The 18311-nt window shown below is 39.9% G+C and overlaps 2 protein-coding genes across 3 annotated transcripts; both read right to left on the reverse strand.

Annotated features, from left to right (window-relative positions):
* Nucleotides 1-138: 138 nt before the first annotated feature.
* mybl2b (v-myb avian myeloblastosis viral oncogene homolog-like 2b) lies at nt 139-8745 on the reverse strand. Its single transcript, XM_080423870.1, has 15 exons — nt 8484-8745; nt 7167-7263; nt 6892-6963; nt 6698-6790; nt 5785-6005; nt 5541-5673; nt 5379-5456; nt 4955-5173; nt 4359-4625; nt 4128-4270; nt 3932-4031; nt 2934-3041; nt 2018-2098; nt 1789-1923; nt 139-1678 (listed from the first exon to the last, which is right to left on the reverse strand). Exons 1-15 carry the CDS (start codon nt 8579-8581, stop codon nt 1550-1552), a joined length of 1974 nt encoding a protein of 657 aa, XP_080279996.1. The 5' UTR covers nt 8582-8745; the 3' UTR covers nt 139-1549.
* A 3350-nt stretch (nt 8746-12095) lies between these two features.
* On the reverse strand, nt 12096-17870 carry ift52 (intraflagellar transport 52 homolog (Chlamydomonas)). Of its 2 annotated transcripts, none has more exons than XM_080423159.1 (14): nt 17808-17870; nt 17075-17260; nt 16304-16391; nt 15945-16074; nt 15748-15823; nt 15554-15625; nt 14893-15019; nt 14704-14787; nt 14515-14583; nt 14290-14444; nt 14110-14197; nt 12743-12851; nt 12490-12635; nt 12096-12405 (listed from the first exon to the last, which is right to left on the reverse strand). In XM_080423159.1, exons 2-14 carry the CDS (start codon nt 17200-17202, stop codon nt 12364-12366), a joined length of 1314 nt encoding a protein of 437 aa, XP_080279285.1. In that variant the 5' UTR covers nt 17203-17260; nt 17808-17870; the 3' UTR covers nt 12096-12363. The 2 variants fall into 2 exon arrangements, with proteins under 2 accessions (XP_080279285.1, XP_080279286.1); XM_080423160.1 differs by lacking the exon at nt 17808-17870 and adding an exon at nt 17534-17599.
* Between the last annotated feature and the right edge of the window lie 441 nt (nt 17871-18311).

The raw sequence follows: 18311 nt of genomic DNA on the forward strand, positions 1-18311 counted from the left end.
CTTTTACTTAAGTAAAACATTCAGGTACCTTTTCCACCACTGCTACTAGACTAGTCTATTTTAAAGCTTTTATTTTGAAAATGTGTGAACCAGAAATAAATCCGCTCCCGTTTTACTAAAATCCATAGGTTATTTTTTATGACAATCTGTGTATTTGTACATTAATACAGTTTGGGGAAAACATATTATCACAAACCACAAAGACATAGATATAGCCATTACGTATATCTTAAGTAAACGGTTCAGGAATTAATTACTGCACGGCAAACGTTCCAATCAGGATAAAAGTACATTTTCGTAATCTGCATAAACAATGTATTAAATACATATATTAAAAAATATTTACATAAGCATTATATTTATTATTTGTCCACAAATAGCATTTTCTTATCATCTGAAATCATACTTTTTGCCTAACTTCCTTGTTAAGGTTATGCACACACAGCTGAGGCTGAGATGACAAGTATAGAGCGTGCACAGCGCTGGCCGTTTCTCATTGGTTAACACAGTGGTTCTCAACCTGTGGGTCGGGACCTGTCGGGACCCCCAGGGGAGTCCCTACATGTTTGTTTTTTTTTGGGGGGGGGGCGGGGGGAAGGGTCACCAGATGACAGTCAAGTGACAATTTAAGGACCTTTAAGACATTTTTAATAGCTAAAAAAAATTAAAATTAAATTGACCTGCATCAAAAGCAAACAACTACTAAACTATAAAAACTTGTCAAACATTGGCCAAATAATATAAGAGGCAAAAATTGAGAAAATAGCCGATCTACAAGGTCACAGCGAGGTGTTGTGAGCTTGAAGATAGTCTATTTTCACAATTTTTATCTGTGGAACCACGCAATGCCTCATCTCCTACAATTCCAAGTGCTTGGCAGGTTGGGGGGGGGGGGGTACCCAGTTGAAATATGAGACTTTGGGGAGGGGGGGGGGGGGGTCGCCGCCTGAAAAGGTTGAGAACCACCTCTCATCAGTTATGTACATAGGTCACAGCTTCACGTCTAAAAAGGTTTTTGCATTTCACTATATTTATTTTCCATTTAATCATTATGTACACATATCTTAAACAGGGCACATAACATTATAATTTAACATTTTTTTAAAGTCATATTATTATCAAAATGCATCACTGCTACTTAGTGCACTAGTCCAATTAGTTGTATAAACTGTAGTTTAGGAAACGTATTTCAACCTGAGTGATTTTCACTATTAAAATATGTCAATAGAAACGGGAATACATTATGGAATGTAAAAACATGTTAACTGATGGCAAATATAAAATAGTAAGACAATACTGTCTTTATGTAGCATTTTACATTCATTATTCTTTACAAAATAGTTCCAAAAAGGATTACCTTCATAAATTCTGTTTTGTAACTACCAAAAGATGCTGAGACTGATCCTACTCCATACATTAACGGTTAAGGTATCAAGAATCTCAAAATGTACAGCTCTTAACACTGTTTTTCTACCAGCAAGTTAGCCACCACACAAAAAACATTGTCTAAGTAAAATCTTGGTATATGGAGGTGATCTCCGGAGACATCTCAAGACAGGATGAGAGCCCGGTTTGGTGCATAGGTTCTTAGTGAGCGCAGGTAGCGTCTTGCTTTCTCTGTCATTATTAGCTGGTCTGCGGTTTGTCCACATACAACTATCTCCCATTCCTTGGACATCTGAAATGAATAAAAGGGGGGGGAAAGTCAGCATTATTAAAATATGGGGGGGGGGGGGGGTTATATCACTCAGACTTTCGTTATTTTATTTTTTTTCACTGGGAACTCACAGGCGTTGGGGGTACTATGTTGGAACATATAGCACTATCAGTGGGTCCTGAAAGGAAGCCCTGATCCAAAATGTTATCCTTCTTGATGCAACATGAAGACGACATGTTCAGAGAAATGCAATGTGAAGGCTCTTCCTGTAAAGAAGGAAAAAAAAGTAGTAAAGAAAAAAAGAAGCATGCATGTCAGAAACACTGAGAGGTTAGTAATACATTTATATCCTCATTTTACCTTTATGCAGTGTTTGGACTCATTGCAGTCTATGACATCCAAGGCCAGGGATTTACGCACTTTTTTCATAGGGCGCCGATTCTGAGGACAAAAAAAAATAGCCAACCTTCTAATTGACAAGCAACATTTGTGATTCATTAACATTTAAACTTGACTAAATGTACACATGTAAGACATGAGCTTGGTAACAGTTTGAGAGAGATGAGTATCTTTGTGATAAGTAGACCTGGGCGATATATTGATATTGTGATACGAGACTAGATTTGGGATATTGTAATTTTAAGTTCAAAATAAAGGCTGCACGTACATGACAAGAAATGTTATTCTGCGTTTTCACCATTTCCCACACATACACTTTACTCGGGTGGGCCGCAATCATCATCAACTTGTTTATTCTGTATCCAGCTGTTTTAGCATTAATAGCCTCTTCTCATCAAGGCATTATGATGGCTGATGCCTATAGAATTACATTAAGGTAGCTCTCCACCGGCACCGACGACGTCAGCGGCAAGTTCGTCGGCTTTCGACCGTCGGATAGAAGCTAGCTTGCTGTTGAAAAAGCAACCTTCACACCTTCCAACCGACTTCATTCGACTGCCAGTCTGTAGTTATCTGTAATAGTCTGTTTGGTGGAGAGCTACCTCTACAGAGCAAAGTGTATATGTTCACATGGCAATAAGAGTGAAGCAGCAAAGCAGTAGTGCTGCACGATTCTTGCTCAAATGTGAATCACGATTTTCCTCCATAAGAATTGAGATCACGATTCTCACACAATTCTCTTGTAAATATAAAAATATTAAGCAAAAAAAAAAAAAAAGTCATAATTTAAAATCAAGATTGCATAGGTGTCTGAATCGAGATCACGATCTTTTTTCGATTAATTGTGCAGCACTACAAAGCAGTGTCTCATGCTCACCAACAGTCTGTGTCTTTTCCCAGGAGGTGTCTGATCTGTCACTTCCAGCGAAATCCCAGCCTCTTTCAATATTACTTCATTTATGTCGTCCTCGTTAGGTGTCTGAGGCTAAGACATAATGGGGGGAAAGATCAGGAACTGGGGTTGGGTAATATGTTAACAAAATACCCCAATACCGAAATACACTGCTTGAGAAAGGAGTGAACTTTACAGTCTACAAGCCCTCTAATAGTGGTCAATTATCTATGAATGTGTGTCATTTGAATATGATCAATTTCTTGGACCTCAAGACATCAAAGGATGGTAAAATAACTTGTTTTAAACAAGTCAACTTCTTTCCATTTATATTAACATAAACCATTTACATCACTGTTGCTTAAGTGCCCCACATAAGGATTTACAGGTAATGACAGGTATTATAAAAATATGAGATTGAGAAATAACCATATAACATGTTCTTTACATGTGTGTAAAATGTACAGGCAGTTATACAAGAACCTCTTAAAATAACAGCCTATATATAGTTGAAATTGAATGTCTACTGTAAGTGGTTACCAACTGATGTCTTTTTTGCATACAAGCATTGCATACACAAATAAAACATTCTGTACTAAAAACAGAATCATTAAATTGGCTTTCGCTTCAAGGAAATTGCAGATGTGGAAGGTAATCAACTGCAGTTCCACCAAAAAGGAGGAACAATGAATGTGAGTCAGTGAACATAGCCCACCAACTAGATGCCTATGTCTTGTTTTGGAGTCTATTTGCTGCCCTCTCATGGTCAGAAATTGCATGTTGCAGCTATAATACAAAACTCTTGGTTTGCAAATCACAAGTAAAGGTAAATAAAACAAGGGCAATCAACTGCATGCACAATTACAATAAACCAATTACAATAAAACACATTTAACTGGAAATGACAAATTTGGCACCAAACATTTTTGTTATGTGTGATTTGAGTGATTTTGCGTTTACCGGTATGTGTGCAAGGTACTCACCATAGGTTGCAAAGAACCATACTTTGCCATTGCATTTTTGAACGGTGTTGGGGTGCGAGGTGTTGCATGGAGCTCCGATTTGTGTTTGGGCGTAATAAACCTACATGAAAACACAGTGTAAGCAAATGCAGAATGACAGAATGACAGAATGACAGTAACACTCATGTCTTTCAGGGTTACGTGCAGGATGACATACGCAGAGTTGTCATTCTGAATGAGGGGCGACTTCTCCCGCTGTAGTGGCGTGGTAACGGTGTTTTTTTGACTGCAGACCGGGGTGGACGTGAGGGACGGGTTCTCCAGGTCATGGGTGTCCTGTTTGCTCCACATGTTGAGGAACTGAAACAACACATTATTAAGCAGACTGCATTGTGTGGTGTTTGCGCTACGTCGCAGTTAAGGATGCAACAAGACTGAAGAGCATTACTTGCGACGGAGAGAAGGGCAGGCTTTTAACTGGAGTGCTCTTGGGAGTCATGGAGTTGCTGGAGTTGGGAGACAGGACGATGCGTCTGCGGCTTCGGCGGTTGAGTACGTGCGGTGGCGTGACCTGGGACGATATGGGGATGAGCTCGCCTCTGTTGCCCTTACTGAGCTCCTGAGCTGCCTCCAGGCGGAACTGGAGGCGCTCAGGGCTTTGATTTTCCTCGAGCAGATCATCAAAGGCAGCCAGGTTGCACCACCCATCAAGGTCCTGACAGGGAGCGATGTTTTACATGTTAGTAACGCATGCAGTGTGCCTGGTGGCTCCGTCGGTTAGAGCATGAGGCCCCCGGGTTCGAATCCGACCCGTACTTGTCTCACATGTCTCTCTAGCCTTGGTTTCCTGTCTCTCTACACTCACCTACTACATATAAAAAGGCATGCAGGCACTGTGATAAAAACCGCTATTATTCTGACTGAGCACACATTGTCCTCAAGGGAGGGAGGGGGACAGAGGAGAAACTCACAGTGGGTGACTGGAGACGTGTGTTAAAGCATATTAAAGTGGGTGACTTGAGACGTGTGTTAAAGCATTATTACCCCATCTACCAAGTCCATCACTTCCTTCAATGCTGGGTCAGTGGGGTAGAGAAAACCAGAACCGTCCACCACCCAATTGGTGACATTCGTTTCTCCCGAAGCATTGGGCTCAGTTTTGATGCTCAACCCATCCTTTGTTTGTTGGGAAGAAGCGGCAGCATTTGGAGGGCCTGCTGCCTCCACTGGTTCACTTTTTATAGTAGTATAAGTAACCGTTTCCTGCGAGTGTTCCAAACAAAATAGGATTTATGAGAAGGTAGTTATGCACATCCTTATAAAATGCTGGACAATGTACACGCATCAGAAGAAAATAAAAGTCTGCACAAACAGCATGATGCTCTGAATAAATACAATATTCAGCGTTTCAACCAGGTCAAAACTATAAAATTATATTACAAGATTCAAGCTATGAGGTCGGTCTTACCCTTGACTCTTCTCTTACTGGTGGAGACGTGTTCTGCTCTTGGTCCTTGTCTGCGACACCTTCAGAACAATGGGGGGCCTGTGACAACAAGTTGAGGGATTTAATTCAGCGACACCAATGACACCTTGCAAATCAGCATATATCACTGGAAAAGAAGCCCACCTGCTGGTCTTTATTTATGCGGGCAAGAAACTCCTCACGTTCACTTGGTTTAAAGACCACCGCAGCATAAAAGCCCATCTCCAACTTGCGTTTAATGGTAGAATTCCAATGATTCTTCACAGCATTATCCGTCCTGTGAAAACGAAAAGTTAGAACAAGGCTTTAATAAACATATACAACCCAATAGTTAATCAATTTTAAGCTCGCCTCCTGATGCAGATCACCACGCAAGAGGGCACCGTACCTTCCAGGAAGCAGTTTGGCAATCTCAGCCCAGCGGTTTCCAAGGATGTTGTGGGCCTTGTAGATTACAAGATCTTCCTCTGCCGTCCAGGAGGACTTCTTCACGTCAGGGTTGAGGTGGTTGTGCCAACGCTCTCGACACTGCTTTCCGAGTCTGCCTTTCAGTTGCTTGGCTACCAGGGCCCACTGTTTATTGCCATAGCGGTTGACAAGCTCTATGACCTGACAAGATAGAAGTACATCTAATCTGAGAATTGCTCACCAGAGCCAGATAACATCGTGAGGTATATGCTGTGCATTTACATGCACCAGGGTCTTTGAATTCATGTTTGGTCACAGTCAGTATGATAAAGCAGTCACACAATCATTTCAAGCATTTCATTAAGTGTGTGTCCTAAGTTCCTGTTTGTCGTTTATGCGTGTTGTTTTTCTCTAGACCTTTAACCCATTAAAAGCGGTAAAGCATCCGTGTAATTTTAGATTTTTACATTGGCTATTCAAAGATAGCAGATATACATGCTTATTGCTCACAGCACGTCACTTTGTGCCACGATGCGAGCTTGTGCATCTGCTATTTTTGAAAGTGTGAGAACTACTGATTTAGATTTGTAGAATCGGCCTCAGGTCGATGGGTTAAAGTAAATAGGTTAGAGAGGCTTATTGTCGGTATAAGCCGAGAGCGCGTGAGTCTATCGCTGTTACAATGTGCTAGAGTAGCTAGACTCCTGGGGATGCTGAGGTGGTTTTGAGAATAAATAGTGGAAACAACAGTGGACTGCGTTCTTTCCTAAAGCACACCCACTAATTATCCAAATTAGCCAGCTGACCCAAATAGTCACTGTCACATCAGGTAATATTACAGACAAACAGCCATTCGTTGAATATTGCTTTGCTGGCCAATATATTGCATGTACCTTTTCATCCTCCTCTTTGGTCCAAGGCCCTTTGACCAAGTCTGGATCCAAGACCTTAGACCAGCGGTGCTGACACTGCTGTTCTGTGTGATTCTGAACAGAAAATCTAAATGTTATACAGTACAAAACAAAGACTGAGACTTGTATTTTAATATGGTTACTAAATATACAAAGAAAAAAATGTTCAAACTCACTTGTATGAAGCTGGCAATGTATTTCCAATCAGTTGGTCCTACTTTTTGAACCAGAGCCTTGAGGTTGTCGTCCTGTAAATGTGATCAAATAGGCAGAACTAGGTTAGAAGACATACTGTGTCTTAACATTGGTTACGTGTGTGTGTGTGTGTGTGTGTGTGTGTGTGTGTGTGTGTGTGTGTGTGTGTGTGTGTGTGTGTGTGTGTGTGTGTGTGTGTGTGTGTGTAACTGTGATGGCCATTTGCAGGAAGGGTGGGACAAGTTGGGACATTCACCTCTTCTTGTGTCCATTTCACCTTCGTTTTTCCACTGTCTCTCTGTTCTGCTACATCAGAGTCAGTGTCATGACACATGGCTTCCTCTCCATCCTCACTGAGAAGAAAAAAACTAGGTGATTATCGTGTACAGACAAAGCTGATCAGTAAAGTCACTGCCACTTGCTGCTGGTTAGACTAGTCTGGCTAGACTAGCAAGGCAACAACAGGTTTGGTGCCAGTGGTGGAAAAAGTACTCGCATTTCTTACTTAAGTAAAAGTATCAATACTGCAATGTAGAAATACTCTGTTATAAGTAAAAGCCCGGAATTCTAAATTCTAAAAAAGTATTGGCATCAAAAAATTTACCAAAGGTAAAAAATACTCATTGTGCATTATGTTCCATTTCACAAGTTTCCAAATGTATACAATTATTTTGAAAATAGCAGATCAACAAGCTCGCGACGCATTGTGAGCTTGAAGATCGGCTATTTTCAAATGGCCGAAGTGTATATAGGGCTGAAGTGATTAATGTGTGTTTTGTAATAATAATCAAAAAAGTAACTAGTAACCTAAGTTTTCAAATAATTGTAGTGGAGTAAAAGTGAAATATTTGCCTCTGAGATGTAGTGGAGTAGAACAGTAAAACTACTGAAAATTGGAAATACTCCAGTAAATAAAAAAATACCTCGAAATTGTACTTAAGTACAGTACTTGAGTACATGTACTTAGTTACTTTCCACCACTGGCTGCTAACTTTAGCATTTGGGTCTGACTGACTTCTGTTTTTTCATTGGCTAAATTTCAGGGTTTAGCAGGTAGTACTGTCAAACAGCAGCAGCTCTCATTTGTGATCTTTAGTCAATCTATCTACAGAAAGACATCGATTTTTGTTGGACAGACTAATAATGTCGCCTGTCTCAGTCTGTCTGCTAAATATAGCTTATCTGCGCCTAAACTGGCGGAGTGGCGGCACAGCACTGTTGATATTCTAAAACTAACACAAAGTCAATGAAACTGATAATCGAGATTGATTTTTTATTATTTTACATTTGGTTGTATTACAAGTTTTTAACTGTTTTCTTATACTGTCATGTAAAATGTTCACATGTTATATATAATGTAATTTATTTCTGTGTGGACCCCAGGAAAAGTAGCTGCTGCTAAGGTAGTAGCTAATGGGGGGATCCAAATAAACAATAAACTGTCTCGTCTACTAAACCCTCGCCCCAGTCTGATGCAGTGATCATGCACAGTGATCACGTACATCGATCATGTACATGTTGTCCTGATGATCGTTAGATGTTATTATTAATAAACATGATCCGTTCAGCTTACCCGCGCGACCACCAGGACATTTCCACTGTTTTTGTTGACAATCCCGCCAGTAATCTTACGACTTCTTCTTCTTCTTCTCCTTCGCACGTCATACGCATGTAATTTCTAGAGCGATATCATTAGATCTAATAACTGGTTTGCTGAATTATCAATCCAATTTAGCCGCCCGCATAGCTAATGCTGTCCAGTCACTCTAGTGAACGCTCCACACTACTACAGTTGAATATGAATAGTCCGCTCAGCTGGCCTGGAACAGCTTGTCGTCCGCGCTCAACATTTTCTATCTCGCGCCTAAGGAAACCGGATATGCGTAGAAAGTGACGTATTAGGGCACTGGTTCGTGACTGGTTCACTGGTTCCCAAACATTTTAGCTCGAGACCTAGCTCGAGACCTAGCCCCTACGGAACCTCTCCCTCCGCTGTATAGCTCCGAGATGAGGTTCTTCGTTTGTCGGTGCCGTTTGAGCAGGACATTGTCGCACATTTTCCACTTTACATGTTTCTTACCCCTTTCTGCACATCGTATCCAAAAAGTAAAGGTTTTCTGAAATGCTCTCAGATGTTTTAAGTTCTAGCGCACAATAAAAGCTATCCAACGAGTTGGAAAAAAGTATTTAATTCGCCTCTCTCCTCAGCCGGTTCCATGATATTTTGCATTACAAGATGCAATTCAACATTTGACCAGTAGGGGAATCAGTAATGTATTCTCGGCGGGCGCAACTTCCGGGTATGCCTTAAAAACATTTAGGAGAGAAGCTATTTAAACGCTTTTTTCAACTCGTTGGATAGATTTTATTGCGCGCTAGAACTTAAAACATCTGAGAGCATCTCAGAAAACCTTTACTTTTTGGATACGATGTGCAGAAAGGGGTAAGAAACATGTAAAGTGGAAGATATTCCTAACAAATTTTAAATGTCCTGCTAAAACGGCACTGACAAACGAGGAACCTCATCTCGGAGCTATACAGCGGAGGGAGAGGTTCCGATTGGAGCTACTCGAGACCTAGCCATGGTTCCTATGCATATGTAACAGTACAAATTAACCAGTACATCTACATAAACATTCAGATTTCAAATATAAAGTGCTTACCCCAAAGCCACGGATGTAACAAGTTAAAGCGCCTGGGTCTAAGTACCCGTATCTTCCGTATTGTTCAATAAAAAGCATTTTAATCCGATTGGTGGATTATTTTGTATACTGTATCAGAGTGCAATACACCTACCAACCGATAGGGGCGCACATTTGAAAGCACAGGGTGACATTTCGGGGGAAATGGCCACCGATCGGATTAAAATGCTTTTTATTGAACAATACGGAAGATACGCTTTAACTTGTTACATCCACGGCCGTCGGGTTAGCACTTTATATTTGAAATCTGAACGCTTATGTAGATGTACCGGTTGTAAATGTAAAACATTCTCAAACCAGGAACAAGTGGTTCCATGACTGTCATGATATGACAGACAGTCATGTTTCAGGGCTAATGTCTCCCCTTGACCCAAACAAGTGAAAATAGCAGATCTACAAGCTCACACCGCGTTGCGATGCGACGCGTTGATATTCTCACTACTTCTTTGTTTGTAGATCTGCTTGTAGATCTGCTATTCTCACTACTACATTTGTTTTCGAATTTATGGAATTTCTTGAATTTTTGACATTTATTTATGAATTAAGATTAAGATTTTTTTAATAAGTAAAAACAAAACGTAGGAAATAAAAAAAATACATAAAGGGGATATTTACTCGTGACCCATAAAAATAGATCTGCGACCCATAAATGGGTCCCGACCCATTGTTTGGGAAACTGTGTATTAGAGAACGTCCATTAAATAAATAAGTGTTGTCATTTTAAGTTTGTTTCATATTAAGCGTCGATGAAGTCTAAATGTATTTTATTTTATTTTAACCACGTACATTATTATTTATAATAATAATTTAACACATTTAGCTTGGAATTAAATGCCCAAAATATGGATGTCATGGTTAATGCAATCTGGGAACCTACCCATTCGGGAAAAATATATACATAATTTTTTCCCCCATGTTAAACGGCTGTAGAGCGTAGGCTCTCCCTCATCATCATCACGGATGTCGTCCAGGTGGGTTTAAATAGAGACAATCATTCATTTGACACGGTTGGTTGTTGAGGTAACAGGTCTTATAGCTGGGTCTCCGTAGACGGTCAGAAGAAAACATGGAGAATTCTTTGGGTAAGTTAATAAAAAAATCGGTACATCATGTGTCTTTTGCTGGAGAAAAAACGAACTAGCCAGGTTCATCATCATAGCCAGTGAAAGTACTTTTCCATTATGTTCTCCTTCATCATCTTGAGTGGTCTTTTTAGTTAAGTAAAAGTATCAATACTGCAATGTAGAAATACTCTGTAACAAGTAAGTCCGGTAATCAAAATGTGCTTGAATAAAAGTATTGGGATCAAAAATACTTAAAGTACCAAATGTAAAAAGTATTATGCAGACTGTTCCATTTCACAAGTTTTCAAATGTATACAATTCCTTTGAAAATGGCATAAAATTGGAAGTAGCCTACTCCAGTAAAAAGTAAAAAAAAGTGCCTTTAAAATGTACTTAAGTACTGTACTTGAGTAAATGCACTTAGTTACTTTCTACCACTGGTCTGTTGTAATTGCAATGTTTAACGTACTATATTTCCATCCTAGATTTGAAGAGCTTTGAGTGTCAATCTCCATCAGAACTCGAGAAGAACTTTTTTGGGGACCAGTGTTTGTCTGCACTAGAGTATTCATCAAAGTTGTCAAACGACTTAGTGACTGAGTACTGTGAGGAGAAGCCGGCTTCGGTTGATCAGTCCTCAGATAATGTGCTCTATTATAGCAATAATCTGTGCCTGACGGCTCAAGAAACCAAAAACCTCACAGTACCATCAGCTGTGTCTTTGAAGATCCTGTCCTCCACACCATGCGAGCTGACCAGACAAGCCAAAATATGGGACATCAGTCATATCCCTAACATCTCTGTCATCAACCCAGATATGAACAGCCCCAAACCCCTCTTGGAATTGAGCAACACGGATATGAACAGCCCCAAACCCCTCTTGGAATTGAGCACTGAATTCAACTTTAGTCCAGGCCAACAAACTAGATCCACATCAGTGGCTGAGATTTCCTCCATACTGGGATCTGGAAGCTCCAATCCAAACAAATCTGCAGCACCAGGAGGAGAATCAAGTCTAAGCACTAATGGTTGAAACTTAGGCCCTATGCATGACATGCCCTTCACAGGTGTTCTGTTTAAGTGTAGCAGAGCCATTCCAGTGAGCCAACATCGCAGCACCCTGACTCTGTTGACCACAATGGTACAACCAACCAATTAATATCATTGGTAACAGCTGTGAAGGAAGTAACATCCAGTCCAATTTCACATCAATTTGGCTGTCATGCATATGGATGGCACTTGATTGTGGTATATTAGACATGTTATTCTTCACCTAAAACCTTTGATGTGGATATGTTATGCTTTACCTAAAACCCTTTTACAGTATCACTGCATCAAGCAATTGGCGTAGCCTCTGATTTGTTTTGGCAATGCCCACCCTGTAAGTTTAATAATAAAATACATTTTGTAAGATTTGGACAAGTTGTATGTAAATTCACTTTATTGGATAATGTATTGTACAGTAAACGCTTCACAAAATATAATATGGAGATATAAAATGCCACAAGACTATTGCATTTGTAACAATTAGAGTTTGTTGCAATGCCAAAAGTTTCTGTGTAGAACCTTCAGAAATCCTGGTATTTGATGTACTCATGTCACAAAACAGGGGACCATTTAATTATAGGGAGATATACATTCTCCAGCTTTCCACAACAATGTGTATATATAAATTACATTTTGCACATTAGAATGGGGAAAAGTGTGCCTCTGTGTCAATATCATGCTCCTGTAAGGAAAGGATAGTCAAATCAGTCATGCATTCAACATATTAAAACCTTTTTCTATTGTGGGTGAATATGGGCCAACTCACTTGATTGAGTTTCTTGAACTCCACCACCTGGAAGAAAATGTGCTCCAAAATGTGTTTGGCATCTCTCTGATCTTTGTCCAGCTTCCCAGTAACTCCCAAAATTTCACCACATTTCCGTACGTAAAACTCAAGATCATCATCAGAACCTGGGGAGGGGGGAATACAGACCAAATTTGGAATAGGGGTGCTACGGCAGTTGGATTTATTATATTTTATACTTTATTTTATAAGATAATTCAAATATTTTACTTACATTTGTTGGTGAGCTGTGCTAAGCGCACTTTCTCTGAAGAGAATGTTTCATCCAGATCAAAAAGATCTAGCATAGGTGGAGGCAAATCCCTAAAGGCAGGTGGAAAGACCTGGGACAGAATAAATCAAAAACATCCACTTACTATTAACTTTTTCAGCCATATTTCCATATCCGTGTCATTAGTAATCTTTGGCTGGTGTATGGGTAGATGTTTAACTGAGTCGTTGTCCTGTTTGCTGATGCGCCTGGAAATGTCAGCTCCCAGGATATAAGGAAAGCCGACAGCAGTCAACCCCTCTCTCCTTCCTGGTTCCAAACATGACCAGCTACAGCTATATGTGCATGTATTTAATGTTATGTTTTATGTTGTTGAGTTGAAACTATAAGCAGTCATTACTGCTTTTCTCTTGTTTTGTGTCAGTGGTGTTGTGTATTCACACCAGCTATTTTATTTATTGTATGTTCTTAGGAAAGTTAGTTTGTATTGGGTTTAGCTTCTTCCTTTGTTTTGGCCATGCCCAACCTGACACCTGCAGTTTAATAATTTGCCATTGGACTGAATCTACTGTGTTGGTCATCCTTGGGGCAAGGACACAAAATATGTGAATCACTGGTTTCTTTCAAAACTGGCCTGAAAAAACATCTATCAGGAGTCCACAAGGCGGTGTAAATGCGGTGTAAATTCCCATAGAAGGGAGTTGTCATTCACTGCCGCTGCCTTTTCTCCTTTGTACATAATGGTGTTTTGTATTTGTTGATGGCATGTATTATTGTGGTTTTTTTTTATGCTGTTGATGAATTGTACATGGGACCACAATGTAAACAAGTCCCCAGGACTTTTGTGTGTTATCCGTTTAGCCTTAATGTCTGACTGTACCACGTGCTGTTTACATTTCTGACTAAATTATTCAATCAATAAATCAAAAAGGGAAGAGGGGGAAAGCACACTTTAATATTACATATAGGTTTCCCCAATACCAGGGCATAACACAAGCTAATGGAAACTACAGCCTTTCTCTTCCTGAAAGGTACACACACACACACACACACACACACACACACACACACACACACAGTAGATGATAGCAGCAGGTAGATTTGAGATAGCCACAGCCTGTGTCAGGGTCACTCAGAGTACTGTCCTTTAGTGAACACATTAATGAGGACCAATATAGAGATATGGCTGAAAAAGGTGTTAGTCTATGCTTGGTAAATAAGTTATGCTAATACTGTAAGACAGAAGTTGGTCAGAAGCTCCTATAGGATGGGTCAAAATGCAGAGGATACATTCTGGGCATGCGTAAATATCCGTGGCAAAATAGATCAGCACAAAAAAAGTAGGGCAGGATGCCTGAAATGAAACTTACAGCAGGTTGTAGCTGTGGTAGAGGTGTCTCAAACTGTGGTGTGATCAGTTGGAGGGGTTCATGTTTTACATTAAGCTGTTTATAAGAGCTGTGGAACAAAACATTTGTCATCAGGAAAAGTACACGACATGGCAATGATGGACTGGATGTCATGTTCTCAAGTGTATCTTAGTTTCTAACCTGATTACTTGCGGCAAAGTGTTGTTTGACAATTTGAACACAGAGTTATCAAAGAGAGAAGTGAAATCCCTTGGATTTTCATCACCCTCTTGCAAGCAAACTCGAAGTCGTTCCGACAAACCCCCAGTATCTGGTAACATGTTGTAATCTGTGATCTAGGAGAAAAAAGGTCAGATCAACATAGATCAAAATACATTAAATGTACCAATATAAAAACCTCTTCACCTCTGGGTCCTCTGCATCAATCTGATTCAGTTGAATATTATCAGTCATGAGCCACTGGAAGACAACATCCTGAAAAAAGAGAGGGATTGTCAGGTCAAAAATCACCACTCAAATGATTCCAAAACAATGGCAAGATATAGTTACTCAGTCAACTACTCAAAGGGCCCTTTGGTCATCATTTGTATTCACCATTATTTTATTGTTCTCCTCTTTGTCCAGGTATTGGTCGCTGAACATGTGACAGGAACCCAGCACAGCCAGTTTGCCACCCTCCTTCATAACAAAAGATGAGACACATCTTTCAAATGACCCGACAAGAACATATTCACCATAAATATAAGATGGACAAGAGAAGGGAAAATGTATCATGCTTCTCACCTTGACCTCATAGAAGGCCAGGACAGGCCTGTTGAGTGGAAAACAGACTGAACCAGTTGAAAGAATAGCAACGGCAGGCTTCATTACACTCAGGGTGGCACCATATGGGTATACAAAAGAGAGAGCCCTGCATGAACAAGAAGACATCATATTAAATGGCAATCCTGCAGCAGGGCCTCTATTGATGATTTACGAAGATTTACGAACGCAGCTGAGTCGCCTGAACCGGACTTCGCCACGTTCAGTGCGGCGACCTGCTCGCCTTAGCTCGCTTGACGGTGCCTCTCGTGGCTCAAGTCCGCTTCAGACGGCACGCCTCCGTCGTTGTGACAGTTTTTTTAATTCAAGAACGGTCGCCCCAAAACACGCCTAACGCCTAACTACTTCCTAACTTAATGTTAGGGGCTGTAGTCTGCTCTCACCAAGCAGAGCGAGCGTTCCGCACCCGCGGTGTGAGTGTTCCGGGCGAGCGTTCCGCACCGGCGTGGTGACTCTGGTGAGTGGTCCACCGTTTTCCGCTCAAGCGGGGCGACTGGACCGCCGCTGGGGGCGAGTGGTCCGCACAAAAAAATGGGGGCGAGCGTGTTTTGGGGCGACCGTTCTGGTTACCGTCTACTCTAGACTCGAGTATAAAACAGTACAAAAAGGGCAAAGTACTTACTGGGCATTATTCCCAACACTTTCATCTTCAATGATCCCTGTGACCACTTTGCCTGCAGCCCGACTGATTTCTCTAAACAATGTGAAGAAGAATATGACCAAGATGAAATAGGTAACCTCACAGTCAGTGAAAAACTACACAAAACAAAACTAATCCGAATCAAATCTGACCTTGTGAAAGCATGCCCAACTAACCTGTTCAACACACCATTTGACACCAGTGCTTCTTTAGGATGGAAGTACTTGTAGTAAACGTTCCTCACAACAGCATCTATTGTATTTGTGGAGAGAAATTCAGTCATTGCAACAAAAAACCTTCAATAACATAGAAATCACTCATAATTACATTGTTGAATTGTGTGTTAGTAATAATATGAACTTGTTGTATGCACCATTGTTGACCATTATTCCAAACTCCTCCAGAAGAAAGTTGATATTAGTGTCATACTTCATTTCTCCTCCTTCACCAAGCATCACAAGGACATTACCCCCTCCATCCAAGTACTGCTTCAGAACCTCCAGCTACAATACAATTGTAGATTGTGAAATAGATTTGGTGGGAAATTAAAAGCAGCTACCAGCAGCTAATAATATTTTCTACTCCACTATGACATGTGACAATGTGGATGTTATATTTATATTAAAGTGTTCAAATCTGTTTGGCTGACAAAAGAAGAAGAAGAAGAATCTAATTAGCTGTTAAAACTGGTTGAATACAATTCTACTGAGCCTGTCTGTACCAATACATCACCTCTGATGCAGTGAACTTTTCTCTTGGACCAGCAGTTATCCACAACTTGACACCCCTCAACTTCTCCAATGACAGCTCTTCCTTAATACTAAAGGAAATGAAAGGGGTTTACTACCCGTGGTGGAAAAAGTATTCACATGTTTTACTTAAGTAAAAGTATCAATACTGCAATGTAGAAATACTCTCTGTTACAAGTAAAAGTCCGGAATTCAAAATTTACTTGAGTAAAAGTACAAATGTATTGGTATCAAAATGCACTTAAAGTACCAAAAGTAGAAAGTACTTATTATGCAGAATGTCCCATTTCACAAGTTTTCAAATGTATAAATTGTATAAAAATGTTTTGAAAATAGCAGATCTACAAGCGCACAATGCATCACATCACAGCGCATTGTGCGCTTGTAGATCGGCTATTTTCAAATGGCCGAAATGTATATAGGGTTGAAGTGCAAGTGGTTGTATGTTTTGTAATAATAATCAAAATCTACAAAGTAACTAGTAACTAAAGTTAAAGTAAAAGTACAATATTTGCCTCTGAGATGTAGAAGTAAAAGTACTGAAAATTGGAAATGCTCCCAAAAAAATTACTTGTACAGTACTTGAGTAAATGTATTTAGTTACTTTACACCACTGGTTTTTTTTACTTTAACTACAAGGAGTTTTGACTAAATTGGACTGTATAGCATAGCATATACACCTCCGAAAAATGACCTAGTTTATGAAGTTCCAAGAAGACAGTCTAAGATCAGATTGATTATGCATGATGCATACCTCTGGATCTTCCATTGCGCTCTTAGCCTTTTCTGCAGGGACTTGTATCCGCTGTTGGCTGTAAATAACTCTCTTTTGGAAGCATTAATAACAACAGTGTTGTTACGCTGCTCCTTCTCCTTGTCCATTCTTCATTTGTTAAGTCTGGCCACTGCAGTACTGATACAAAACGGTATCAGTTCAGATCTAAAAACAGAAATTATAGCAATTAGATCATCCCACTTTATTCAACACAGCATACCCATCGGGTAGTATAGTAGCCTTGGATCAAGACTATCATGGATGTATTTTATCGATTTTGACATTTTAGTAACAGACTCGATAAAATGATAGTCTTGATCCAAGGCTAGGCTAATAGTATCAGAAGTTTAGCTACATAAGCTTTGGTGCTATTATAGACTGTCGGGCAAGAATGTTCTCATTACTGAAACATTACTGTAAAGAAGAAAACTTTGTTACCTAGTTAATTAAAGTTAAATAACACCAGAGATCAGGTCTGATTTCTTGCCATGACCGATCTAGCTCACGTACAACCCCAAGGTTTCTGGTGCAAAACAACAAGCTAACTTCAAAGGACTGACGAGTACGGTGGCATTCAATCAGTTAGTTAGTTGTACTCGATCGGTTTGATTGACTTCTATAAGAAATCAAATAACTGACTGAAAATACTTAACCGTCATTAGAGAACTGTTAATCAAACATCTAATTCAGTGAGCTCGTGTTTTAAAGTTACCTTCCAATCTCTCTTGCAATGTTGTTGATAGTGCATTATGGGAAAAACGAGTAACCATGGGCGCTAACGGCCTAGCAACCAACCACGACTAACCTCGCGTCACCAGGCTTGTTTTTTTTACCCACACGACTCACAGCAAAACATGGACGCATCATCTTCTGCCATGAAGACATAACACGCCTGTTATATGCATTTTATTATCAAACGTAAAGACCTAATCGAGGAATGTTTTAAACGTATAACTTTGCAGGGAAAAAAATATATACACATAATAATGTGCAGTATGTTGTCTAATAGTGACTAAAAATCACTTGGAGAATAGAAACATGTCTCCACTATTTCAATTTTTGTGTTGGGCATGTACCATACTCACTTGTTTGCAATGCATTTGCATTACTGATGTCTAATAATAGAATTAAATGTACTCCCATATAAATCAGGTGTCCGTAAGGTTACAAAATTGGATATTTTTCTATTCGAGTCTATCGCCATTTCATTTTCAAC

This window comes from Gymnoscopelus braueri (assembly GCF_963280865.1).
Source record: "Gymnoscopelus braueri genome assembly, chromosome: 3".
Lineage (NCBI taxonomy): Eukaryota > Metazoa > Chordata > Actinopteri > Myctophiformes > Myctophidae > Gymnoscopelus > Gymnoscopelus braueri.

Excerpts from the sequence above, each read along its gene's own strand:
- mybl2b (XM_080423870.1), bottom strand. The coding sequence starts at position 8,581 with ATGCGTATGACGTGCGAAGGAGAAGAAGAAGAAGAAGTCGTAAGATTA. Across the intron at positions 6,791-6,891 it reads ACATTGCCAGCTTCATACAA|AATCACACAGAACAGCAGTG; the intron begins GTGAGTTTGAAC and ends TTTTCTGTTCAG. Across the intron at positions 4,626-4,954 it reads TGATGGACTTGGTAGATGGG|GACCTTGATGGGTGGTGCAA; the intron begins GTAATAATGCTT and ends GCTCCCTGTCAG.
- ift52 (XM_080423159.1), bottom strand. The coding sequence starts at position 17,202 with ATGGACAAGGAGAAGGAGCAGCGTAACAACACTGTTGTTATTAATGCT. Across the intron at positions 16,075-16,303 it reads AAAAGTTCACTGCATCAGAG|CTGGAGGTTCTGAAGCAGTA; the intron begins GTGATGTATTGG and ends ATTGTATTGTAG. Across the intron at positions 12,406-12,489 it reads AGTTCAAGAAACTCAATCAA|GAGCATGATATTGACACAGA; the intron begins GTGAGTTGGCCC and ends CTTTCCTTACAG.